At 48.5% G+C, this 21,759-nt stretch overlaps 1 protein-coding gene across 3 annotated transcripts in view; it reads right to left on the bottom strand.

Annotated features, from left to right (window-relative positions):
• Nucleotides 1-21,759, bottom strand: part of KDM6A (lysine demethylase 6A) — a 1,084,836-nt gene that overhangs the window by 71,442 nt on the left and 991,635 nt on the right. For all 3 annotated transcript variants that reach the window (XM_085622961.1, XM_085622962.1, XM_085622963.1), the window contains one exon: nt 9,729-9,855. In XM_085622961.1, coding sequence (XP_085479087.1) covers nt 9,729-9,855 — 127 coding nt within the window. The remainder of the gene's footprint in view (nt 1-9,728; nt 9,856-21,759) is intronic.

Below are 21,759 nucleotides of genomic sequence, written 5' to 3'. Positions count from 1 at the left end.
CCCTGTAATATATATGAGTTTAATCAAAAATGGACGAACCCAATGATGTTGGTATAATCACTGGCAAGCAGTGCTTGGGAACCCACTAGGTGAGTAAAAGGCCCCTCACACACCAACCTAGTTGGTGTCATGCTTCATCATAGGGGCCCCAACCGGGTGGCCGAGCGCCTCCCGGTTGTGCTGCAACGCCTGACTACAGCGGAGCTGGTGTGGTGTGATAATGTGATGTGGTGAAGAATTAAGAATTAAAAATACCTCTGAGAATCCTTGCCGAGGGAAATTTATTAATGGCGGCTCAGGATATATTAAAATTAGAAATTATGTAAAGCAACTATCGAAAAAGATTCAATTTCAGGTAGTTGGCTATGTGGGTGGTCTACATGTTTCAGCCCTCCTCAGGATGTGCGGGGCTTTCTTCAGGACCAGGAAGTGCAGTGAGTGGCAAAATAGGGCCACGTGAATAGTGAAAAATAAAAGGGTAATTTACCTACACACTCGCTAAGGTGTGTGGAAGCGATATCAGCTCATTGGCAGACAACGCAGCAAAATACCTGTGGGAAAGAAAAGCACAATACACAGACATAGATAGCAAATGATGCTAGGAATCGCAACAGATAAAATGCAATCTTTTACTGACTGTGAAAGGATCATTGTTGGCAGGTGGTCGTACAAGTGGCAATACACGCGCTGTGACATGCGGCTATTTGGCTGGTGCTTCACGATGTTAAGTGGTACGTCCTCAGTGAGCTTAACAGTGAGGCCAGCAGGGAGCGTGTGGACTGTCCTCGTGGGGTGCCTGAATGGTGTGGCAGGCAACTAACAATGGTCATGCTGTGTAGCCACTGGCTAAAATAGCTGGGCTGGATCGCAAAGAGTGAGCGATGGTGCGATTTGCAAGTTAAATAGGCTGTGCGTATACCAAGCTACGTGTAGGGTACAAAGTACAGTAGTGGGGCGATTACCCTTTGGTGACGCGCTACAAATAAAAATTAAAGGAAGAAGGAAGGAATATTACACTATGGCTGAGTATTGATCGCTGATCAGGAAGGGGAGGAGTGCGCTCCTCGTAACACAGTTTCTGCGAAGGAACGAAACAAAGTCAAGAATGGGCAGTAATAGCAATCGAGTAGCCCGGCAATGCCCGTCATTAACAACGCGCGTCACCTTACTTGGTCAGAGAGCAGCACCCGCTAGGCGCCTACTGTGGTCTCCCGGCTCCTGGATGGTGTGGAGTCTGTGGTTGTTGGGGAATATAAGGGAACGGGAGCCATTGCCTACGTGCTGATAGTCCGGTGATCGCGGGTGGAGCAGAGTAGTCTGCGCATGTGTCAGACCGGCATGCTGATTGTCTGTGCTTGCGGAAAGGGAGTGCTTGGGGCGCATATGCGTCCAGAATGCTAATCAGGCGCGCATGTGCAGAGGACCAAGAGTGTGCACTCGCCGCAAAAAACGGAGTGATAGTGGGGCTAATTGAGGTACTGAGGCAAGGGTGATTAGTAGCAGGCTGGTATTTGGGCAATAGCTGTTATGCCTAAAAATGAAAGGGCCATGCTGGTTGATGTGGGGATATGGATAGTGTTTAAACAGGTATTATCCTGCTTTGAATGTCATTGGACCTGCTAGATATTGGAGGCACGGGGTTACGGTCTCCTCAGGCTGTTCCAGGGGATATTATCGTTCAGTCCAGTTATGTGGCTAGAAAGGCGATAAATCCATCTTTGCTCTTGTTCGAAAAGGCGGCTCTGAATGTTGGGTAGGTTGTTGTCCAGGGTTTCCACGACTACCCATCTCATGTCGTTGGTGGTGTGGCCTTTCTCCAAAAAATGATTCGTCATTTTGGTGATGTTTTTCTTGCAGCGTATCGTGCTGCGATGTTCGCAAATCCTAGTTTTCACCTTTCGGGTGGTCATGCCAATATAGACAAGGTTGCATGGGCACGTTATTCGGTACACCACATTTTCAGTGTTGCAATTCGTGTGTTTGCGAAGTTCCCATGTTTTCCCGGGTTCAAGGTGCAGGCTTTTGGTCGTTTCTGTGATATGGCAGACGCTGCAGTTGCCGCAGGGAAAATGTCCTTTGATGTTAGGAAGGCCCCAGGCGTTGAGGACCGTAGTGGTGGGCCTGGGAAGGGGTAGTGGTCTTGTGGATACAACAGTGTCTTTGATGGTGCGGGCTCTTTTGTTGGATAGGAGTGGAGGTTCCCAATTGAGTTTGCCCGTGTTGAGTATTTTCCAATTTCTTTTGATAATTTGGGCAACTTTGTGCGTTACTGTGTTGTAAGTAGTGACGCATGTCAGTGGTGGATTGGTGGGTTCCTTGATGTAGTTGTCCAGAAGGCCATCACGATTTTGGTTCCTGGCCCTTTTGTTGGCTGCCTTGGTTATTTTGTGTGGGTAGCCTCGTTGGTGTAGTTTCTCGCAAAGGTCAGTGGCCTGTGTCTTGTAGTCTTTGATGTCACTACAATTCCTACGGAGGCGGAGGAATTGACCATATGGGAGATTTTCACGGAGAACTCGGGGATGGAAACTGGTGAAGTGCAGTAAGGAATTACGGGCCGTTGGTTTAAAGTGCGTCTTGCTAATGAGGCCTCCCGAGGCTGCTTGAATGTTCAGATCAAGAAAGGTGGTCTTATGCCTGTCTGCGCTGTGTGTGAATTTCAGATTAGGGTCGCACGTGTTGATCCATTCGCAAAATGATGCCAGGGATTCTTGTGATCCTTCCCAAATCAGGAGGATGTCATCAATATATCGCCTGTAGAACTTGATTTGGGGAATGCGTGGTGTGCTGTTATTGAGAAGGTGTTTTGTCTCAAAATGGAATACATACAAGCCTGCTATGCTGGGGGCGAAAACGCTCCCCATAGATGTGCCGTACTTCTGTAAGTAGAGCTTACCCTGGTACTCAAAGTAGTTCTCTTTGAGCGCTAAGGTGGCGCATTTCAGTACAAAAGAAGGTGGGGTTCTGTGTTGCCAATTGGAGTCTTTTAGAGCCTCTTCTAGTACTCTCAATGTGTCGTCTTGGGGGAGACTTGTATACAAGCTTTCCACGTCGAGTGACACAAGAAAGGAGGTATTGGGATCGTAATTTAAGTCTGCTAGCAGTCCTAGAAGGTCCTTGGTATCTTTAAGATACGTACTGGTGGATTGGACCAGTGGTTGCAGGAAATGGTCACAAAATCGTGATAGGGGTTCAAGTAGGGATCCGATGCCCGAAACAATGGGGCGTCCAGGAGGGGGGGTTTTGTTTTTGTGGATTTTTGGGACTGTATAGAAATATGGAATTTTGCCTTGTGTGGTAGTGAGGAATTTAGCCTCATTCTTTGATATATGACCAGAGTGTTCCGCATCGTCCACTATGGTTTTTATGCGGATTTTCAAGGTGGGTGTAGGGTCGTGTGTGAGTAATTCGTAGTTCTTGGTATCATTTAGTAGGCGCTCACATTCTTGATGGTAGTCATCCTTATTGAGTACGACCGTGCCTCCCCCTTTATCTGCCGGTTTGATGACAATGTCTGAGTTGTTTTTCAGAGACGTAAGAGCCATGCGTTCTATTTTGCTGGTGTTTTGGAACGTGTGGGGTTCTTTAAGAGCTTCTATCTCTTTGTACACTGTCTGCTCATATACCAAGATCTCAGGAGGTATGGAGCAAGGTGGAGGCATGAATGTGGATTTGACTCTGAGGGTGGTGTCCCCCTGGTTTTCCAGATCAGTGGTGGTGGGGGTGTTTTCAAAAAAGGCCTTGAGTTTGATTTTGCGGAAGAATTCCGCCAGTTCACAGTGTAATTTAAATTTGTCCAATTTGGTTGTAGGCGAAAAACCGAGGCCTTTTTCTAAGATGGCTACTTCGGTAGATGTAAGAGCATGGTTGGAGAGGTTAGTGACATGACTCAGCGTGAGCTCGGGCCTGGCTGTTGGTCTCTGGTTTGGCTCCTTGTCTGGGCACCCTGCTGCGGGTTGTCTTGCCAGTGTACGGTGTTCCCTCTGCGTCTCCTTCCGCGTCCTCGTCGGCCTCTTCCTAAAAAAAGCCTGTGGATGATTTTGGTTCAGGTATGGCGGTGGAGGTCCAAAAGGCGGATTCCAGCCGTATCCGAACTGGGGGTGTACAGGTTGGTACATGGGTGGATAAGCCATGTTGGGTCCCTGTGGACCGTGGGACCATGGGGGTTGCCATCCAGGTTGTCCGTTTCTACCTTGCTGGCGTCTACGGTAGCTGTTGTTGCTAGAACCACTACTTGCAGATGAATCATCATCTGATGAAGTGCCTGTTGTGTCTGCACGGTTTGGTGGTTGGTAATCAGCTTCGGCATAGGGGTACGTCTTGGCGTAAGAGAACCTTTTGAGGTCTTTCTGGAACTTGTTAATCTTACTTTGTGTAAGGCCTTCTTTGTATTAATTTATTTCTTTATTTGTTTCGTCCAATTTTTTCTTGAATGAGGAAAGTGTAGCTTTGAAATGGGTTTCTGTAGCCTGAATTTCAATGAGAAAAGCATCAGAGAGGCGTTTGGATGTTTGGATGATGAGTATCATCCAGTCACGGGTGCACCTCCATGCTATTTGGGCCCAATCTTTCCGAAAAGTGGGATCTTCAAGGAAGATTCGGGGGGCATTGGTGACAATTAGGCCCCTTGGTGCGGTGTTGTTCCGTAGGTATTCCGTCAGGATGACTCCGTGGAGTATAGTGCGTATTCTGTTTAAACACTATCCATATCCCCACATCAACCAGCATGGCCCTTTCATTTTTAGGCATAACAGCTATTGCCCAAATACCAGCCTGCTACTAATCACCCTTGCCTCAGTACCTCAATTAGCCCCACTATCACTCCGTTTTTTGCGGCGAGTGCACACTCTTGGTCCTCTGCACATGCGCGCCTGATTAGCATTCTGGACGCATATGCGCCCCAAGCACTCCCTTTCCGCAAGCACAGACAATCAGCATGCCGGTCTGACACATGCGCAGACTACTCTGCTCCACCCGCGATCACCGGACTATCAGCACGTAGGCAATGGCTCCCGTTCCCTTATATTCCCCAACAACCACAGACTCCACACCATCCAGGAGCCGGGAGACCACAGTAGGTGCCTAGCGGGTGCTGCTCTCTGACCAAGTAAGGTGACGCGCGTTGTTAATGACGGGCATTGCCGGGCTACTCGATTGCTATTACTGCCCATTCTTGACTTTGTTTCGTTCCTTCGCAGAAACTGTGTTACGAGGAGCGCACTCCTCCCCTTCCTGATCAGCGATCAATACTCAGCCATAGTGTAATATTCCTTCCTTCTTCCTTTAATTTTTATTTGTAGCGCGTCACCAAAGGGTAATCGCCCCACTACTGTACTTTGTACCCTACACGTAGCTTGGTATACGCACAGCCTATTTAACTTGCAAATCGCACCATCGCTCACTCTTTGCGATCCAGCCCGGCTATTTTAGCCAGTGGCTACACAGCATGACCATTGTTAGTTGCCTGCCACACCATTCAGGCACCCCACGAGGACAGTCCACACGCTCCCTGCTGGCCTCACTGTTAAGCTCACTGAGGACGTACCACTTAACATCGTGAAGCACCAGCCAAATAGCCGCATGTCACAGCGCGTGTATTGCCACTTGTACGACCACCTGCCAACAATGATCCTTTCACAGTCAGTAAAAGATTGCATTTTATCTGTTGCGATTCCTAGCATCATTTGCTATCTATGTCTGTGTATTGTGCTTTTCTTTCCCACAGGTTTTTTGCTGCGTTGTCTGCCAATGAGCTGATATCGCTTCCACACACCTTAGCGAGTGTGTAGGTAAATTACCCTTTTATTTTTCACTATTCACGTGGCCCTATTTTGCCACTCACTGCACTTCCTGGTCCTGAAGAAAGCCCCGCACATCCTGAGGAGGGCTGAAACATGTAGACCACCCACATAGCCAACTACCTGAAATTGAATCTTTTTCGATAGTTGCTTCACATAATTTCTAATTTTAATACATCCTGAGCCGCCATTAATAAATTTCCCTCGGCAAGGATTCTCAGAGGTATTTTTAATTCTTAATTCTTCACCACATCACATTATCACACCACACCAGCTCCGCTGTAGTCAGGCGTTGCAGCACAACCGGGAGGCGCTCGGCCACCCGGTTGGGGCCCCTATGATGAAGCATGACACCAACTAGGTTGGTGTGTGAGGGGCCTTTTACTCACCTAGTGGGTTCCCAAGCACTGCTTGCCAGTGATTATACCAGCTTTATGGATAACAGCCATGAATAAACAAAGGTTTGCGAAAGATGCGGAATAACACCTTCTGGAGATGTATCAAGGCTGTTTGTTGCCTTTTTAAGATCCAAGTAGAGCCTAATGTGCAATAACAAGGGAAGAGGTCAAAAGCCTTCAAACCCTTGTCTTCCATGCACCTAAAAGAAGTTTAGGCATTATCAGTGCATTTGAACCCAAGCCAGATGTCTTCCATAGGCGTGAATGTTTGGGCTCTCTGACAAGGGTCCGTTACAATCTGATCGTCAAAGGAAACATACACCTTCTCTATGGCCATCGTAAGGATTTCTTCCTATTTTGAAGGCGGACAGTTCCACAGGTAGCGCTGAGAACGTTGTCTTAATTGGCATCAAAGACAACTGGTCTGGCCCTTGGATAGTAGTGGCTTCTGTGGAAGCAGCACAGAGATTGGCTGTGGAGATATGCAGATGGGCAGTACTGCAGCTTGAGCCACTCAAATTGCTGAGGCCGATAGGTCTCATTGGGAGGCAAAATAGCTCAGAGGGAGGGGAGCAACCCTGAGAATGTCCAACAAGCCTGTCTAAAAGTCTCGAGCTAAGACACACTGGCATATGGATCTGGAAACCCTGATATAAGTTTCTGGAGAAATTAAATAGGCTCTAAACAGGATTAAAAATTACCACATTCTGGGGGAAACACTGTCAAATCGGAACAATCCCTTTAGTAAGGCTTGTCCTTCCAAAGGGGTTTATCATTTCTGTGGGAGAACCCTTTGGATGATCACTCTCTCAAGCCAGAAATAATATGGCTTCTTGCTCAATGAGGACATTCGGATGAACAATGGTAATGCTCCATACATTATATGCAGATGTTGTGGTGATCCGACAGGGACATCATCTAGAAACACTGTCGAAAGGGCTTGAATTCAAAGACCTTAGGTAGTGAAATACGACCCAATATGCTGTTGAACCATTGTATAATTTAATACCAAAGAGGAGGTCTCAACCTGCATAGGTAAAGTACAGAAAAACAGACACTGTCACCAGCCTTCATCATACACAGGCCGATGTTGTCACTTCCTGGACAGGATAGGACTCAAGTGGCGCCAGACAGCTACTAAAGGAAGATAATTTTACAGCTCTACTTCTACAACTAGAGATATTCATAAAGTGACAAATATGTTGGAAGGGGTATATCAGAAACTGGTCTCAAGCATCATAAATAAGACATGAGTTGCCATCATACACAATATTGTCCCAGTGAGCTTTGAGAACCCTGAAATTTGGATAGACTAAAAACACCTGTACAGCCAGTGATTATTTTGGACAATAATGCAAAGATCAGCCAGCTATCTATGCATTAGGTATGAATTTCTTTCAAGTCCAAATGAGTTACCAGGGCTGCATGTACTATCAGTGAAGCTTTTACAATTGGATGAGAAGGCTATCAAGTCTATGGAGTCAGCTCCCCCTTCCATAGGGAGGACAGGGTTTGCAGTGGTCTGACATAAAAAGGTGGATGTTTTAGATCCTAAAAGAGCAATTTATTTCTTGCTCAGGGCATAAAAAGCAACAATTCCCAGTCCTAGAAAGGAGTGTTTTTTCTTTTCAACTTCTTAAAGTTCTAGGGACTTCTTATTCTTGACTAAAGAACTGGTAATAATGGGCAGTGTAAAGTCTCTATGAGAAAACATTGGAAGGAGCACAGTGTCTAAAACCACGCCCGACCACCGAAAGAATGCAAAGTTCTTGTGTGATATTCCTGCAAGTGCAGCAAGCAAGGATTGCTTCTGGTAGAGTAGGCTACTGGTAGGTGGATAAGTTCTTTTTGTACTTTAATTGGAATAGGAGGAAAAGAAGCCAATAAATGATTCTGGATACTTTTACCTCTATTGAATGGATATATAGTCCAGTCTGGAATGGCAAGGAATACACTTGGGGTGAACATAACAGAAGAGAAGGTCATGTAGCTCTAGTTTGTCTTGAGAACTCAATCGTTGCCAAGGAATATGGTGGTGACCATACATGCTTGTAAGTAGCTAAATGATTTGAATAAAATGATCGGAAGAAGTCCAAACAGGCCACGCTGCAAAACCTTGAACAAAAAGTAAATTAGAAATGACTGCAAGCCACACAGGAAAGCAAGCACTTAGAGTGACTCATGGCTAAAAAAATAAATAAAAATAAAAAAGACTTCCTCTGCAGAAAGAAAACGGATTGTTAATTAGTGTGGGTTGGACAGTCTCACTTCAATAAGAGGCAACAAAGCCAATCCAAAATAAAATTGTTGAATAAAAGTGTTGATCAATACATAAAAATTGGACATTGAATAGACTATCTAGTGTTTATTGGACATCAACACCCAAAAAAAAATTATATCCAAGAGGAAGGGATTCAATGTGATTCTTACTCTCAATACAATGATTAGGGAGTGTGCACTTCGGCAAATAACATGGTAATCTATTTAAAATGAATCTGGTCTTCAAAGTCCTGCAAATGTGGAAATTCAAAATGGTGGAAACCATCTGCAACACCTCAATAGGTTTTCCAAATAAGTGATCACAAACTTCGGAGTATCCTATTCAACAGGCACAGAGACTCCCAAATTCTTCTCAGGATTATTTGTACTCCAAGAAACCGCTACGATTTACGACCAACTTTCTAATGGATATATTTTAGGGAAAAAATCCATTGTAAATCAGAAAAGGGTAGCAATAATATTCATTATTTTGCCCCTCAGAAGTAACACTAAGCCTGGAAAATCAATTGGCATTGGTCTCAGGATATCTAGCAAAGTAAACATTTCCAGATCTCCCTTAACACTGTGGTAATTAAACATTTCTGTAAACCTGAACATTAGAAAGTACCCAATAAAAAATTGATGTATTCTGCATTGTTACAAGGAATAAGGAAACAGAGAAGAGCATGGAAAAATGAATGTGTCAATATACTAAAATAATCGGAACTTAAATATGAGAAATGGGGGACTGGCTCAAACCGGAAGAACAGTAACAAATGACATTTAAAAAAGCGAAAAAAGGAAACTATATCGCATTGCAAGTCCAACAGAGCAGTTGGAACCATATCTAATGTAGCAGTCTTTGCTCAAGAGCAGATGTAGAGAGAATTAAATGTCCTTTTAAGATAGGATTCTGCAAAAAAAAAAAAAAATACAAAAAAAAATGCATTTTGATATACCACCTTTTAAATGGAATACAAATGTTTGCAAATTTCGACAAAATTAGAAAAAGAGAATGCCATCTTGATCCAAAGTGAGGAAAATGGAGGTGGTGAGGTGGATATATAAACCACATGGGGCACAAGGCCCAGGAAAGTCTTCCATGTAAAGTTTATCATGAAAGCGAGTTGTCCGTCTCCATAGATGGACTCACCTCAGATCAAGGGCTGTAGAAATGACGAGCGGATGCGGAGGTAAGGGAGAAGGAAAATTAGTTAATACCATTTAAATACTGTTCCATCAAACCAATTTCTTGATGCAGCAAGTATTTCCTCACCTCACAAATGTTACAGTAATGAGCAGGCTCATCCTTTGTTCGGCCATGCCATGCAATCTCTTTACCAGGAGCAATGAGGGATTCCCTTAGTGCTTGACACTGCTTCAATGTTCTCAACAAACAATACCTATAACAGAAAGAAAGACAATAACATTCAGCAACACAGAAATTAATCTTAATCTGCTATTTCATACATCTTATTAGGCCGGACATTTAGGCAGCTTTAATTTTTCTGCTAGCCTCATGGTTTCCCAACCATTCATAATAAAAATACATACACAAGTACTTACATATATGGGCTCTTAGTGAGGCCTCTATCTACTAGTATGTTCAAGTATCATCCACATGTTGCTTCCACTCAATACAGCATTCAGCAGAAGGCAATCCTTTGACTGTGTTGTACTGTAAGTGATATAATTTTGCCTGATCACGTTAACAAATTTGCCAGAAAGGGAGTGCAAAGGCAGAGTCACTAATTTTCCCCCTGTATGTTGTGTCTGTTTGCAGAAACAGAAAAACAGCCATGCTTAACAAGACCACACCTATTGGTGTTGCCAATGCTTGGTCAGTCTGTCCAAAATTATTATTATTATTATTAATGGGTTTTTCTAGAGCGCGTAGTCACCCTCGAGTATCCCAGCGCTAAACCTCAGACTCCTAAAGGTAGGGAATAGGGGATGACGACGATTCAAGGAAATAGTAGGGTTTTAAGGGACTTCCTGAATCGTAGGAGGTTCTGTTCCGCTCTGAGACTCGGAGGGAGCGCGTTCCATTTTTTTGCTGTGTTGACTGAAAAACGACGGCCACCTACACGGGCCTTCTGCACCCTGGGGGTCATAATGAGATTGCCATGTTCTGAACGCAGCGCTCTTGTGGGTCTATAGGGTGTAATCCAGTTGTTGAGGATTGGAGGGCCTACGTTATGCAGTACCTTGTGGGCCAAGCAAAGGGCCTTGAAAGTTACTCTTTCCCTAATCGGGAGCCAGTGAAGTTTCTTCAGAGCAGATTTCACTGATGTTCTGGCTGGAGTATTCGTAAGAAGACGGGCTGCGGCGTTCTGGGTTTTTTGCCATGTTTGGAGAGTGGATTCCGGGGCTCCCAGGTAAATGGCGTTGCTGTAATCCAGCCTGGATAAAATTAGGCCTTGGATTAACAGCACTCGGGACTGGAATGGGAGTAGGGGGGAGCACCTTTCTGCATGATCTGAGTAGGCCATAACAGATACCGGCCGTTTTTCTTGCCTGTGTTCTAAATGTGAGATCTGTCTCAAGCCATACTCCCAGACTCTTTACCTCTGTCTTGGGGGTAGGGGGTTCACCCATACAGGCAGGCCAGATATTCGGGGGAAGGGTCATGGATTTGTGTCCTAGGAGCAGGATCTCTGTTTTGGAACCATTTAATTTTAGGGCTGAGTCACTCATCCAATGATGGACATTGGAGAGGCAGTCGTGGATATTGGAAGGCTCTCGCTTGGGGTGGGAAAGCGTCACCACCAGCTGAGTGTCGTCAGCATAGCTGACTATGGTGACTCCGAATGGTGAGACCAGTTCCTCCAGAGGGGCCATGTACACGTTAAACAACGTGGGGCTTAGTGATGAGCCCTGTGGCACACCACATTGGAGGGGGATGGTGGGGGAGCGGCTTTCACCTTCCCAAACTTGGAAGGAGCGTCGGGAGAGAAAGGACATGAGCCATTTAAGCGCTCTGTCTTTCACTCCGATGTTATCTAGGCGCTGGGTTAGGACCTGGTGACTGACCGTGTCGAAGGCTGAACTCAGGTCTAGGAGGACCACTGCCACTGATCCTCCTGTATCGATGATTTCCCTGGTCTTCTCCACTGCTGCGAGGAGAGCGGTATCAGTGCCCTGACCAGGTCTAAAGCCTGTCTGTGAGTTTTTGAGAAGTTGGTTTGATTCTAGGAAGTGTGACAGCTTTTTATTCGCTAGTTTCTCGGCAACCTTACCGATCCAGGGGAGGAGTGAGATTGGTCTGTAGTTAGATAGATCAGCAGGGTCTAGTGATGGTTTCTTGAGAAGCCCTTTTACGACCGCCACTTTCCAGCTTAAAGGGACTTCTCCTTGGGCTAGTGAGATGTTAATGAGGGCAGTCAGTTGGGGCACTATGGTCCGGGTGATGTCTTTGATGACCGTATGGGGACTGGGTCACTGGGGGCGCCACTCTTGGTTGCTGCAAGTGTGGCTGCAACTTCTTCTTCAGTGACTGGGCCGAACGACACAAGATAGGGCGAATCGGAATTTGTAGGGGGATTCCAAGGGAATAGAGGGCAGACCTCCGCTTTCTCTGAGGTGTCGGAATTGGCAGCGGGGAGTGAGGCAAGAATTTTTTTAATTTTTTCATCAAAAAAGGTGGCCAAATGGACGCATTTTTCTTCTGCTGCTTTGGGGTCCATGGGTTTCTGCGGGGGATCCGGAACACGGAGGAGTTCTTTGAGGATGGAGAAGGTCTCCTTGGCTGAGCATGAGGAATTCTTTATATTTTCCTCATAGAAGGCGCTTTTTGCATTGTGGAGGGCTTGTTTGTACGTTTTCATAGCTAGTTGATAAGCAACCTTTTCTGTTGCCGATTTGTTTTTCCTCCAGATGCGTTCTGTCTTTTTGCATTCCTTCCTTAGGGCATTGAGGGAGGGTGAATACCACGGAGCGGGGTTAATCCTTTTGACGTGTTTTAGGGTGCTGGTAAGTGGGATAAGGCTGTCCAGGGGGTGGGTGAGCCAACCGTTGAATTCTCTGTCAGCTATATTAGGGTCCGTGGAGAGAGAACCGACGGATTCCCGTAACTTCACTTCCCATTCCTCTGGAGTAAGTTTGTGCCACCGTCTGGCTCGTATCCTGGTTTTTTGTTTGAAAGCTGGGGTGGTCTGGAGAGGCCAGAGCATAGGGACCAACAAGTGGTCTGTCCATGGGAGGGGGGTCGGATCTTGGGTTTTAAGGTTCCTGATATTAGTGAAAATCGGGTCTAATAGTTGTCCTTTCTCATGGGTGGCTTTAGAGTTCAGAAGGGGGAGGTCGACGGAAGTGAGATCTGCTAATAGGTTAGCTGCGGTAATGTCCTTAGGGTCTAGGAAGTGCAGGTTAAGATCCCCTAGGAGGAGGAAGTTGGAGGCTGAGATTGTTTTTAGTAGGATGTGGTCCATCAGGGTGCTGGGAAATTCTCCCAGCGGGCCTGGCGGACGGTACACCAAAAGTCCCGTAAGTGAGATAGTTGGCGAGATCTGTACGGTGAAGTTACAGTTGTCACAGTCTTTGGCAGTTCCACATTCAATCCTACAGTTAAGATGGTCTTTGTAGAGTATGGCTAGCCCACCGCCTCTGCCGACCGGTCTATTCAGGCAGCAGATTTGGTAACCGGGAGGTGTTGCATTGACCATGTCGAAGTCACTGTTAGGGGTCAGCCATGTTTCAGTCAGAAACAATATGTCTAGCGTGGAATTTTGGGCGAGGATGTTTATTTCGAGAGCGTGTTTTACCAGGGACCTACAGTTCAAAAGGCCGAATCGCAGCGCTTCGCAGCGTTCAGTTTCCTCTGCAGTATTACATAGGATGCATCCTGTGAAGGGGGTGTCTTCCTTGAGGGTGAATCTACACTGAGGATGTTTTTTTTTGTTCCAGGCTCGAAGCGTATCTTGGGTGTAAGATATACGTTTCTGCGAGTTGGGCATAGTGTCTAGGCCTGAGGCCGTCTGGGCCCGGACGGGCCCAGACGGGCTTGCCTTTGGCGCGCCCGCTGCGCCCGTCCGCTGCGCGTCCGGTGATTGCACATCTTTACGGGGGAGGAAAAGGGGCGTGTGGGCGTGGCCTAGGGGTAGGCGTGGCCTCGTTCCTCGCCGGCAATGGCGGCTGGCTGAGATTGCTTGCGAGGTGTTCGCTACAGCGAGTTCAAGCAAGTGCTGGTGATGCCAGGCGGGTAAGTGTCAGTTTTTTGAAAGAACACAGATACAAATGATACAAATTAAAAAGACGGCTCCCGGCTTCCGCCTCAGGAGTATGCGAGGTTAGTCAGGTGTGGCGCTCGTAACTCAGCGCTTTATACCAGGGTGGGCGTGTGGGCGTGGCCTAGGGGTAGGCGTGGCCTCGTTCCTCGCCGGCAATGGCGGCTGGCTGAGATTGCTTGCGAGGTGTTCGCTACAGCGAGTTCAAGCAAGTGCTGGTGATGCCAGGCGGGTAAGTGTCAGTTTTTTAAAAGAACACAGATACAAATGATGCAAATTAAAAAGACGGCTCCCGGCTTCCGCCTCAGGAGTATGCGAGGTTAGTCTGGTGTGGCGCTCGTAACTCAGCGCTTTATACCAGGGTGGGCGTGTGGGCGTGGCCTAGGGGTAGGCGTGGCCTCGTTCCTCGCCGGCAATGGCGGCTGGCTGAGATTGCTTGCGAGGTGTTCGCTACAGCGAGTTCAAGCAAGTGCTGGTGATGCCAGGCGGGTAAGTGTCAGTTTTTTAAAAGAACACAGATACAAGTGATACAAATTAAAAAGACGGCTCCCGGCTTCCGCCTCAGGAGTATGCGAGGGCATTCATATCCAATGACCTGAAGGACAAGTTACTTACCTTTGGTAAAGCCTTATCTGGTAGAGACAGGATCAAGCTGCAGATTCCTCATCTTTGAATCCTCCCCAGGTGCCAGACTGGATCCATACATTTACTCAGCAGCAGCTCTGCGCGTCGGTGGAGGATGCCGAGCGACTCCGTAGCGTTGTCTCCGCAACGTCAACAGCGTCCATATAAGCCCTCCCCCGGTGCGCTGACGTCAGTTTCTTTGTCACCAATTCCTCGCCAACAATACAGAGCCACGTAGAGAACCAGTCTCAAGTGTGCCAAAAAAGGGAAATATAATGTATCAACAAGTACAGATAGACAAACCTGCAGTAGAATGCAAAGAAGGGATCTAGGAGACCACAGGGCCCTCAGTTTGCGGGGAGGGGGGGGGGGGGGTTGATAAGGAATCTGCAGCTAGATCCTGTCTCTACCAGATAAGGCGCTACCGAAAATTAATAGCTTGTCCATCTGATAGAGACAATTAGCCGCAGATTCCTCATCTTAGAATCAGATAGCCAAGCAATCCAATCCTAAGAGGAGGGTCTGCGAACCGACCTCACCAAAGATCTACAAATAGGAGAAGCCGGTCCAAAGATAGAAGGGACCAAACTATCCGAAAAATGATAGGTGAAGATGTACACCGAAGGACTGACCTCTAAGAAGGGCTATGGAAAGCCCGTAGGGAGCAAAAAGCTGAAAGAGGCAGCCCCAAAAAGGGATGCAACCCACGATCAGGAAATAGAACAGAACCAAGAACAATAGTCCATAGATTCCAGACTCAAAACATATGGAAGTAGCATACACAGGGAGCTCAGCTGCAGTGAACCCATGCAACGAATAAGAGTGCCCATCAATTGTAAGGAAACTGTCACCGCTCAAAACTCCACGCAAGGAGGTACAGGCTGGACAGATTCGGGTGGAGGACCGTCCCTTGCTGCTGCGACAGAAAATCCTCCCGAAGAGGCAGTCGGATAGAAAGATCGATGGCCATGCTCAACAGCTCGGACTACCGGACTCGTCACGCCCAGTCCGGAGCCACAAGAATGACTTGGGCCCGTTCACGCTTGATCTTCTTCAGCACTCTGGGTAGAAGTGGTACAGGCTGAAAGGCATACAACAGGCCGCAATTCCACTCGCAACGGAAGGGTGGGGAATAGATCTAACCAAGGCTCTCTAAGTGAAGACGCCATTCGTGATCTATCATGCACCGATGGCGGAGTTAATCGCCTTGGCGTTCAGGGAACCTGCCAGGTGTTGAACCACCAGGGATATGCCCTGATGTTCAAGCCATGTCCAAAGACCATGTCCAGTTTGTTGCAGGAACACATGGCGGTGGTGTTGTTCGTGAAAACCTGCACTACTCTTCCTTTGACAGCAGGAATGAATGCATTCAGTGTGAGAGGGATCGCCAGAAGCTCCAGAACGTTGATGTGGAGCCCGGACTGCGCCAGAGACTAGAGGCCTCTGATCTCCGTCTCTCCCATGTGGCCCACCCCAACCCAGGAGTGATGCATCGGTCAGCAACGTGAACTCTGGTTGGCGAAGGAGGAGGGATCTGCCGTTGACCCAATCCTAGTTTGTGAGCCACCACTGCAACTGACGTGCAGTCCCCTCCGAGATCTGGACAACATCAGAAAGATACCCCTGATGCTGCGCCCACTGGAACTTCAGGTCCCACAGCAAAGCCCGCATATGCCATGAGGCACAGCAGCCTCAGGATCATTCTCACCGAAATCTGCGATAGAGGCTGAAACATCGGTATCATAGCCCGAATATTCCGGACTGGCTGCCGGGAGGATAGGCCCGAAATTGCGCTGTATCCAGAACTGCTTCGATGAAAAAGAGCTTCTAAGAGGGAATCAGGTGCGACTTTGGCACGTTGATAGTGAACCCAGCGAATGAAAGCGGTCCGCCGTAGTGTTGAGGAGGGAGTTGACAGCCTGGGGCTAGCCCGCCTTTAACAGCCAGTATGGGAAGAGATAGGGAAAGACTGGGACCCCTGATCTGCACAGATGAGCTGGGACCACCGCCATCACTTTCGTGAAAACCCGAGGGGCACTGGTGAGGGCAGACAAGATCTGAGCCAACGTGAGCATCCTGAACTTCTACTTCCGGAGGAAGCTGTTGAGGGCAGTGAGGTCTGAGATAGGACGCAGGCCCTTGTCCTCCTTGGGGACCAGAAAGTAGTGGAAGTAGCAACCACATCCTACTTCTCGCACAGGGACCCGGTCAATAGCTCCCTTGGCAAAGAGCAATAACGTCCTGGTGGAGAAGGGCCAAATGATCCTCCGACATGTGATGGAGTGCTGGTGCCATGGAGAGAGGGGTAGTCTCGAAGGGGAGGGAATAGCCCCTTCAGACTATTTGCAAAACCCACCTGTTAGATGCGATGCTTTGCCAGTAGGGGAGGTGATGGCGAATCAGTCCGCCCACTGGCCTCTGGTGGCCCTGAAAGGTCGGACTAGGAACATTTGGAGGCTGCTGCAGGGGGGCTACGAGTGTGCAGGCCCACCCGCTGGACCCCAGACCAGCGTTGCTGGGTCCCACATTCACGGCCATGCATAAGCTGGGTAGCTTGCATGGCCCTGTGGCCTTGGGTGGAACGCTTTGGGGCACCCCTTCCGTAGCCACGAAAGGACGACTGCGTGGGGCGAGAGGTTGCCACGAGGCCCAAGGATCTGGCCGTAGCCCTAGAGTCCATGAAGCACTCGAGCGCGGAGTCTGCCTTGTCACCAAACAGGCGACGGCCATCATTGGGCATGTCCAAAAGAATGGAATGGACAGCCCCAGAAAAGCCAGACGTCCTCAACCAGGCGTAGCGCTTCAGGGCTACCGACGTGGAAACCGTTCTACCCAGAGAGTTGGCAGTATCTAGCCCAGACCGGATGGTGAACTTCGCTGCGTCTCGACGCTCAGCAACTGTGCGGGTGAGCACAGCCCGGGCCTCCTCCGGGCACTGTGGCAGCACTTGCGCAACCGTATCCCACACCGTGTGGGTATAACGGCCTAAGAGGTATGCAGTGCTCACCGACCGCAGCCCTAAGCTGGCGAAAGAAAACATCTTCCCAAGATGGTCCAGCTTCTTGGAATCCCTATCTGGGGGAGCAGTAGGGAATGAGTCTTTCGAGGATGAGGCTTGGACCACCAAGCTCTCGGGGGTTGGGCATTGGAAGAGAAAAAGTGGGTTGGCCGGGGCCTGGCGGTGGGGTCGGGCATTCATCCTGTCCCCTGTGCTGAAATTGGAGCAAGTGCCCAGAAGGATGTCAGTGAGGGCCTTATTTAAAGGCAGCAGGGGCTCCTAAGAGGCCCCCTGCCGGTTGAAGCACCTCTGTCAGGTTAGTCCTGACTGCCACCTTAGGAAACTCTAGACCCAAGGCCACAGCCGCCCTACGCAATGCCACAGCATAGGAAGCTCCCTCCTCCGTAGCCATGGTAGGGGGTGAGAGCAAACCAAGGTCTGGAGAGGTATTCAGACCACTGGCATCACCCAGCTCCTCTCGCCAGTCCGGCTCCTCAAATTGGTCGGCTAGAGGGTCAATACACCCCTTCCCAGTCGTCCTCGCCCTCCTCTGGCTGCCACCCAGGGCGATAGGGAACATTAGGGATAAACAGCAGTATAAAAGAACCCTCTGGCGCTGGTACCGACGCCGGCACCAGGTCCAAGTCAGGGGCCGACGCCGGTTGGGGGCACAACTGGCGTCACTGCCACTGGAATCGGCGCCGGGGAAGGTACCGTGAGGTCGACCGGCGCCAATCTGGATCCAGGCCTGGATCCTTGGGGGCCCTCTGGAGCCGGAGCCACCAGCATCGAAGGGCCAGGGCCCCGAACCGAGTCTGTGTGGCCCGAAGGCGCGCCTGCGGAGTAGGGCTGCCCAAAGACAGGGCAGGGGACACTCCAGCTCCGGGAAAGGGAGGGAAGCGCGGAGCCGTCCCAGCAGGCTCCAAAGAATGAACCGGAGAGCGAGGTCGCGCGTCGACCGACTGACGGGTGTAAGGCAAAGAGCGTTGATTCTTCTTCTCCTTGTGCTTCGACTTACCCGAGGAATGCAAAGACTTTGAGGACGAGTGGTGGTGACTCCGCGACCTTCCTCTCGACCGGGACCTTGAACGACGCGGAGCGGATTGCTGGGCCTCCAAAAGCTTTCGGGACAGCTCCCGCAAAGACTTTAGGTTCATGGCCCGGCAGTCGGAGCACCACATTGAGTTGTGGTCACACGAGGTGCGGATCGGTGACTGACATTAGCTTGTGACAGGAGTCACAAGGCTTGAAGGCGGTCCGACGATGGGACATGCCTCGGGCATCCCTCTAAGACTCAAAAAAGATGTCAACAAAAAGTCGAAAAGGTTTAGACAAAAAATTATTAAGGTGCATGCTCGCTTCGGATCTGCGCTGGCTGGCGCGAAGAAAATAAAGAAGTGACGTCAGTGCGCAGGGACGGTGTCTAAGTAGGCACTGCGAGGTCATCCTGCTGACCACGACGCAGAGTCGACCGACACCACCTACCGACGTGCAGGGGTACTGTTCCGAAAAAATGCCTCCGGATCCAGTTTGACGCCTAGGGGTAATTCAAAGGTAAGGAATCTATAACTACAGTCTCTTTCAGATTTCTGAAAATGAGTTAGTAAGCAATAAGGATTGCCAATGAGTGAGTTCCAAGTAAATATAGGAAAAACTAAAAGCAACATATCCAGATATCACAGTAATGGGAATAATCCATCACCCAGTGTACGAGTGACATTTGAACGAAACATCATTGCACAGTAAGTTCTCCAGCATTAACTTTTCTTCTTCTAATAAAACAAAAATATATAAATGTTAAATAATTGATGCTACTGTAAACTGGTGTGCACTTTGTAACAGCTCTAAAGTGTAATTTCTTGACACCAGAAGAGCCGCACTGCGTCACACCAATGAGCTTTCATGTGACCGAATTGGACGAAAAGAATTCCACTGTCGTAGGAAAGTTGGTTTCTGATGCAGCACCCTCTCATTCACACACTTTTTTCCTGACTCTGATGCATATTTGACCAAGTGTGCACTGTATTCCTGCTAGCCAGGTTCCCAGTGCCTGTGTTTTCCCCCAAAACCGTACCATTGTTTCACCAACTGGCATGCTTTTGGCCCACATGCAAGTCCCTTGCAAAAAGATACCTGTGGTACCAAGGGCTCTGTGACCAAAGAGTGGGTCTTCTCAGGGCTGTAGCATGTACTGTGCCACCTTAACAGACCCCTCAACAAACACATGCACACTGCAGCCTGCATGTTTTGGTGCAGTTAAAAGTGAAGAGTCGACCTGGAACCCCTGTGTGCCAGGCCTATCAGCACTGCAAGAGGCATAGGTTAATCACCCTTACAGCAGGCCTTACAGCCCTAAGGCAGGGTGCATTATACCTCCTGTGCGGGCATAGCTGCATGAGCAGTTATGCTCCTATAGTGTCTAAGTCCATTCTTAGACATTGTAAGTGCCTGGCGAAGCCATACTGAGTACATAGGGCCCGATTCACAGAACTAACTTAAGACAAAATCCTAAACTTACTACCATTTTGGTATTCACAGAAGGCACTTACTCATTTCGTTATTCACAAATGTTAGGAGTCCTAACTTTAGGACTCCTAAATGCCTTCTGTGAATACCGAAAGTCTTAAAGTTAGGATTTTTCTCAGTTTAGGAGTAGTAAAGGTGGGACTCCTAACTTTACTACTCCTAAACTGAGAAAACTCCTAACTTTAAGACTTTCGGTATTAACAGAAGGCATTTAGGAGTCCTAAAGTTAGGACTCCTAACTTCTGTGAATAACAAAATGAGTAAGTGCCTTCTGTGAATACCAAAATGGTAGTAAGTTTAGTATTTTTTAGTTCTGTGAATCAGGCCCAAAGGCTGGAAGCTTGCCAATAAGAGTTCCACAGCTCCATGGTGGCTTCACCAAATTCCAAGATGTTTGGTACCAAACATCTCAGATTAATGAGCCCACACTTCTGCCAGTGCTAGATTCATTCATAAATGCACTTAGAGGTGCCCCCTGAAAACCTAACTATTAGTGTGTGCCTATCTGATCTACACCAGCCTGCCTGTCACTTCTACACATGTTTCTGACCCCCTGAGGTGGGAGACTTTTGCTCTCATGGGTCAGAAACAAAACCGGCTTTGAGTAGAGGTGCTTCACGCCTACCCCCAAGAAGGAACAGAATAGAAAGGCGGTGAGTCTCAAAGGCCTACCGTCCTTTGTTATGCTGACCAAGGCCTCTCCAGCTAGTGGAAATGCCTACCCCTGACCAAGCCCCACTTTTGGTGGCAAGGTCGGGGGGAGAATTAGTAAATGAGAGGTGTGTTCGCTCTCAGCCAGGACCACCCCTAAGGTGCCTTGAGCTGAAGTGACTCCCTCCTTTGAAAACCCTCCATATTGTTTGAGGATTTCAGCCAATAAAGTTAGGGATATGCCTCCTACTCGGAGGGAGTGGACATACAGAAAGGGTGTAGGCCCCCTTAAGGTAAGAAGCCCATTGTCTACTACCTTTTCACCCCTGTAATGCTCCTAAATTTAATATTTAGGGGCCCCCCTGAACCTTAATCTTCAGATTACCAATGGCCTACGAAGAAGAGGACTAAGAAGAGCCGTGGAGCAGCGAAGACTGAAGACACCAACTTATTTGGCTTCAGCCCTACCGGCCTGTCTGCAGACCCTACTAAAGAAGAGCGACTCGTCAAACAGACCAGCAACCTCCAGAACCCTGGGAGGTGCCTGCCTTCTAAAAAGGCTCCTATTCTCCTGTGGACTTGTCCAGAAGAAAATCAAGTTTAAAGACAAAGTGCTCTGCCTCTGGAACCGCAAAACAGACTACCTCTGCACCAGAAACCCACAGCCTGAGTTCCAGTGGCCCACCAGTCCAGCAAAGGTTCCCTAGCGATATAGAGCAAGAGTCCGACTACACGTCGATGCATGCAGCCTCTGCACGATGACCCCTGCCAACCGCGACCTGCACCGGTAAGCTGATTTCCGATGCCATAGGACACCCCTGCACCAGGAGACCCTGGGCATTGGGTAGATCAACCAACGGTGTCCCGACAGACTGGCACATCCCAACTTACCTGTGCAGCTGCAGGTTTCTTTTGTCCATCCTCCTGGCCTGAGCCTTGGTTCCCCAATGGTTTCCATTGGGCGCCTAACGCTGGGTTGGCACTTCGCTGCTCCTGTGATGCTGGAGATGTAAGTTTGATGCTGGCTTGTGCTCGTCCTGTGCTTACTTGACCCCAGGAGACTGGGTTCCAAAACTGTGCTACTCAAACGAAAATAGTACCACTTCGATTGCCCACTTTCTCCCTTGGATAACACTAGCACCAGATCCTGAGTTGGACATCTGCACCCGGACTCCCTAGTGCCGCTAGTGGTGCAGTGAGGTCACTTACCTGAACCTTGCCTGGTACTGATTCTTCATCCAAAAGCTCAATACAGTAAATCATTTGCTTATTGCTATAGTCTC

The sequence above is a fragment of the Triturus cristatus genome, chromosome 8 (assembly GCF_964204655.1).
Source record: "Triturus cristatus chromosome 8, aTriCri1.1, whole genome shotgun sequence".
Lineage (NCBI taxonomy): Eukaryota > Metazoa > Chordata > Amphibia > Caudata > Salamandridae > Triturus > Triturus cristatus.
This window is presented reverse-complemented; position numbering and strand designations above follow the sequence as displayed.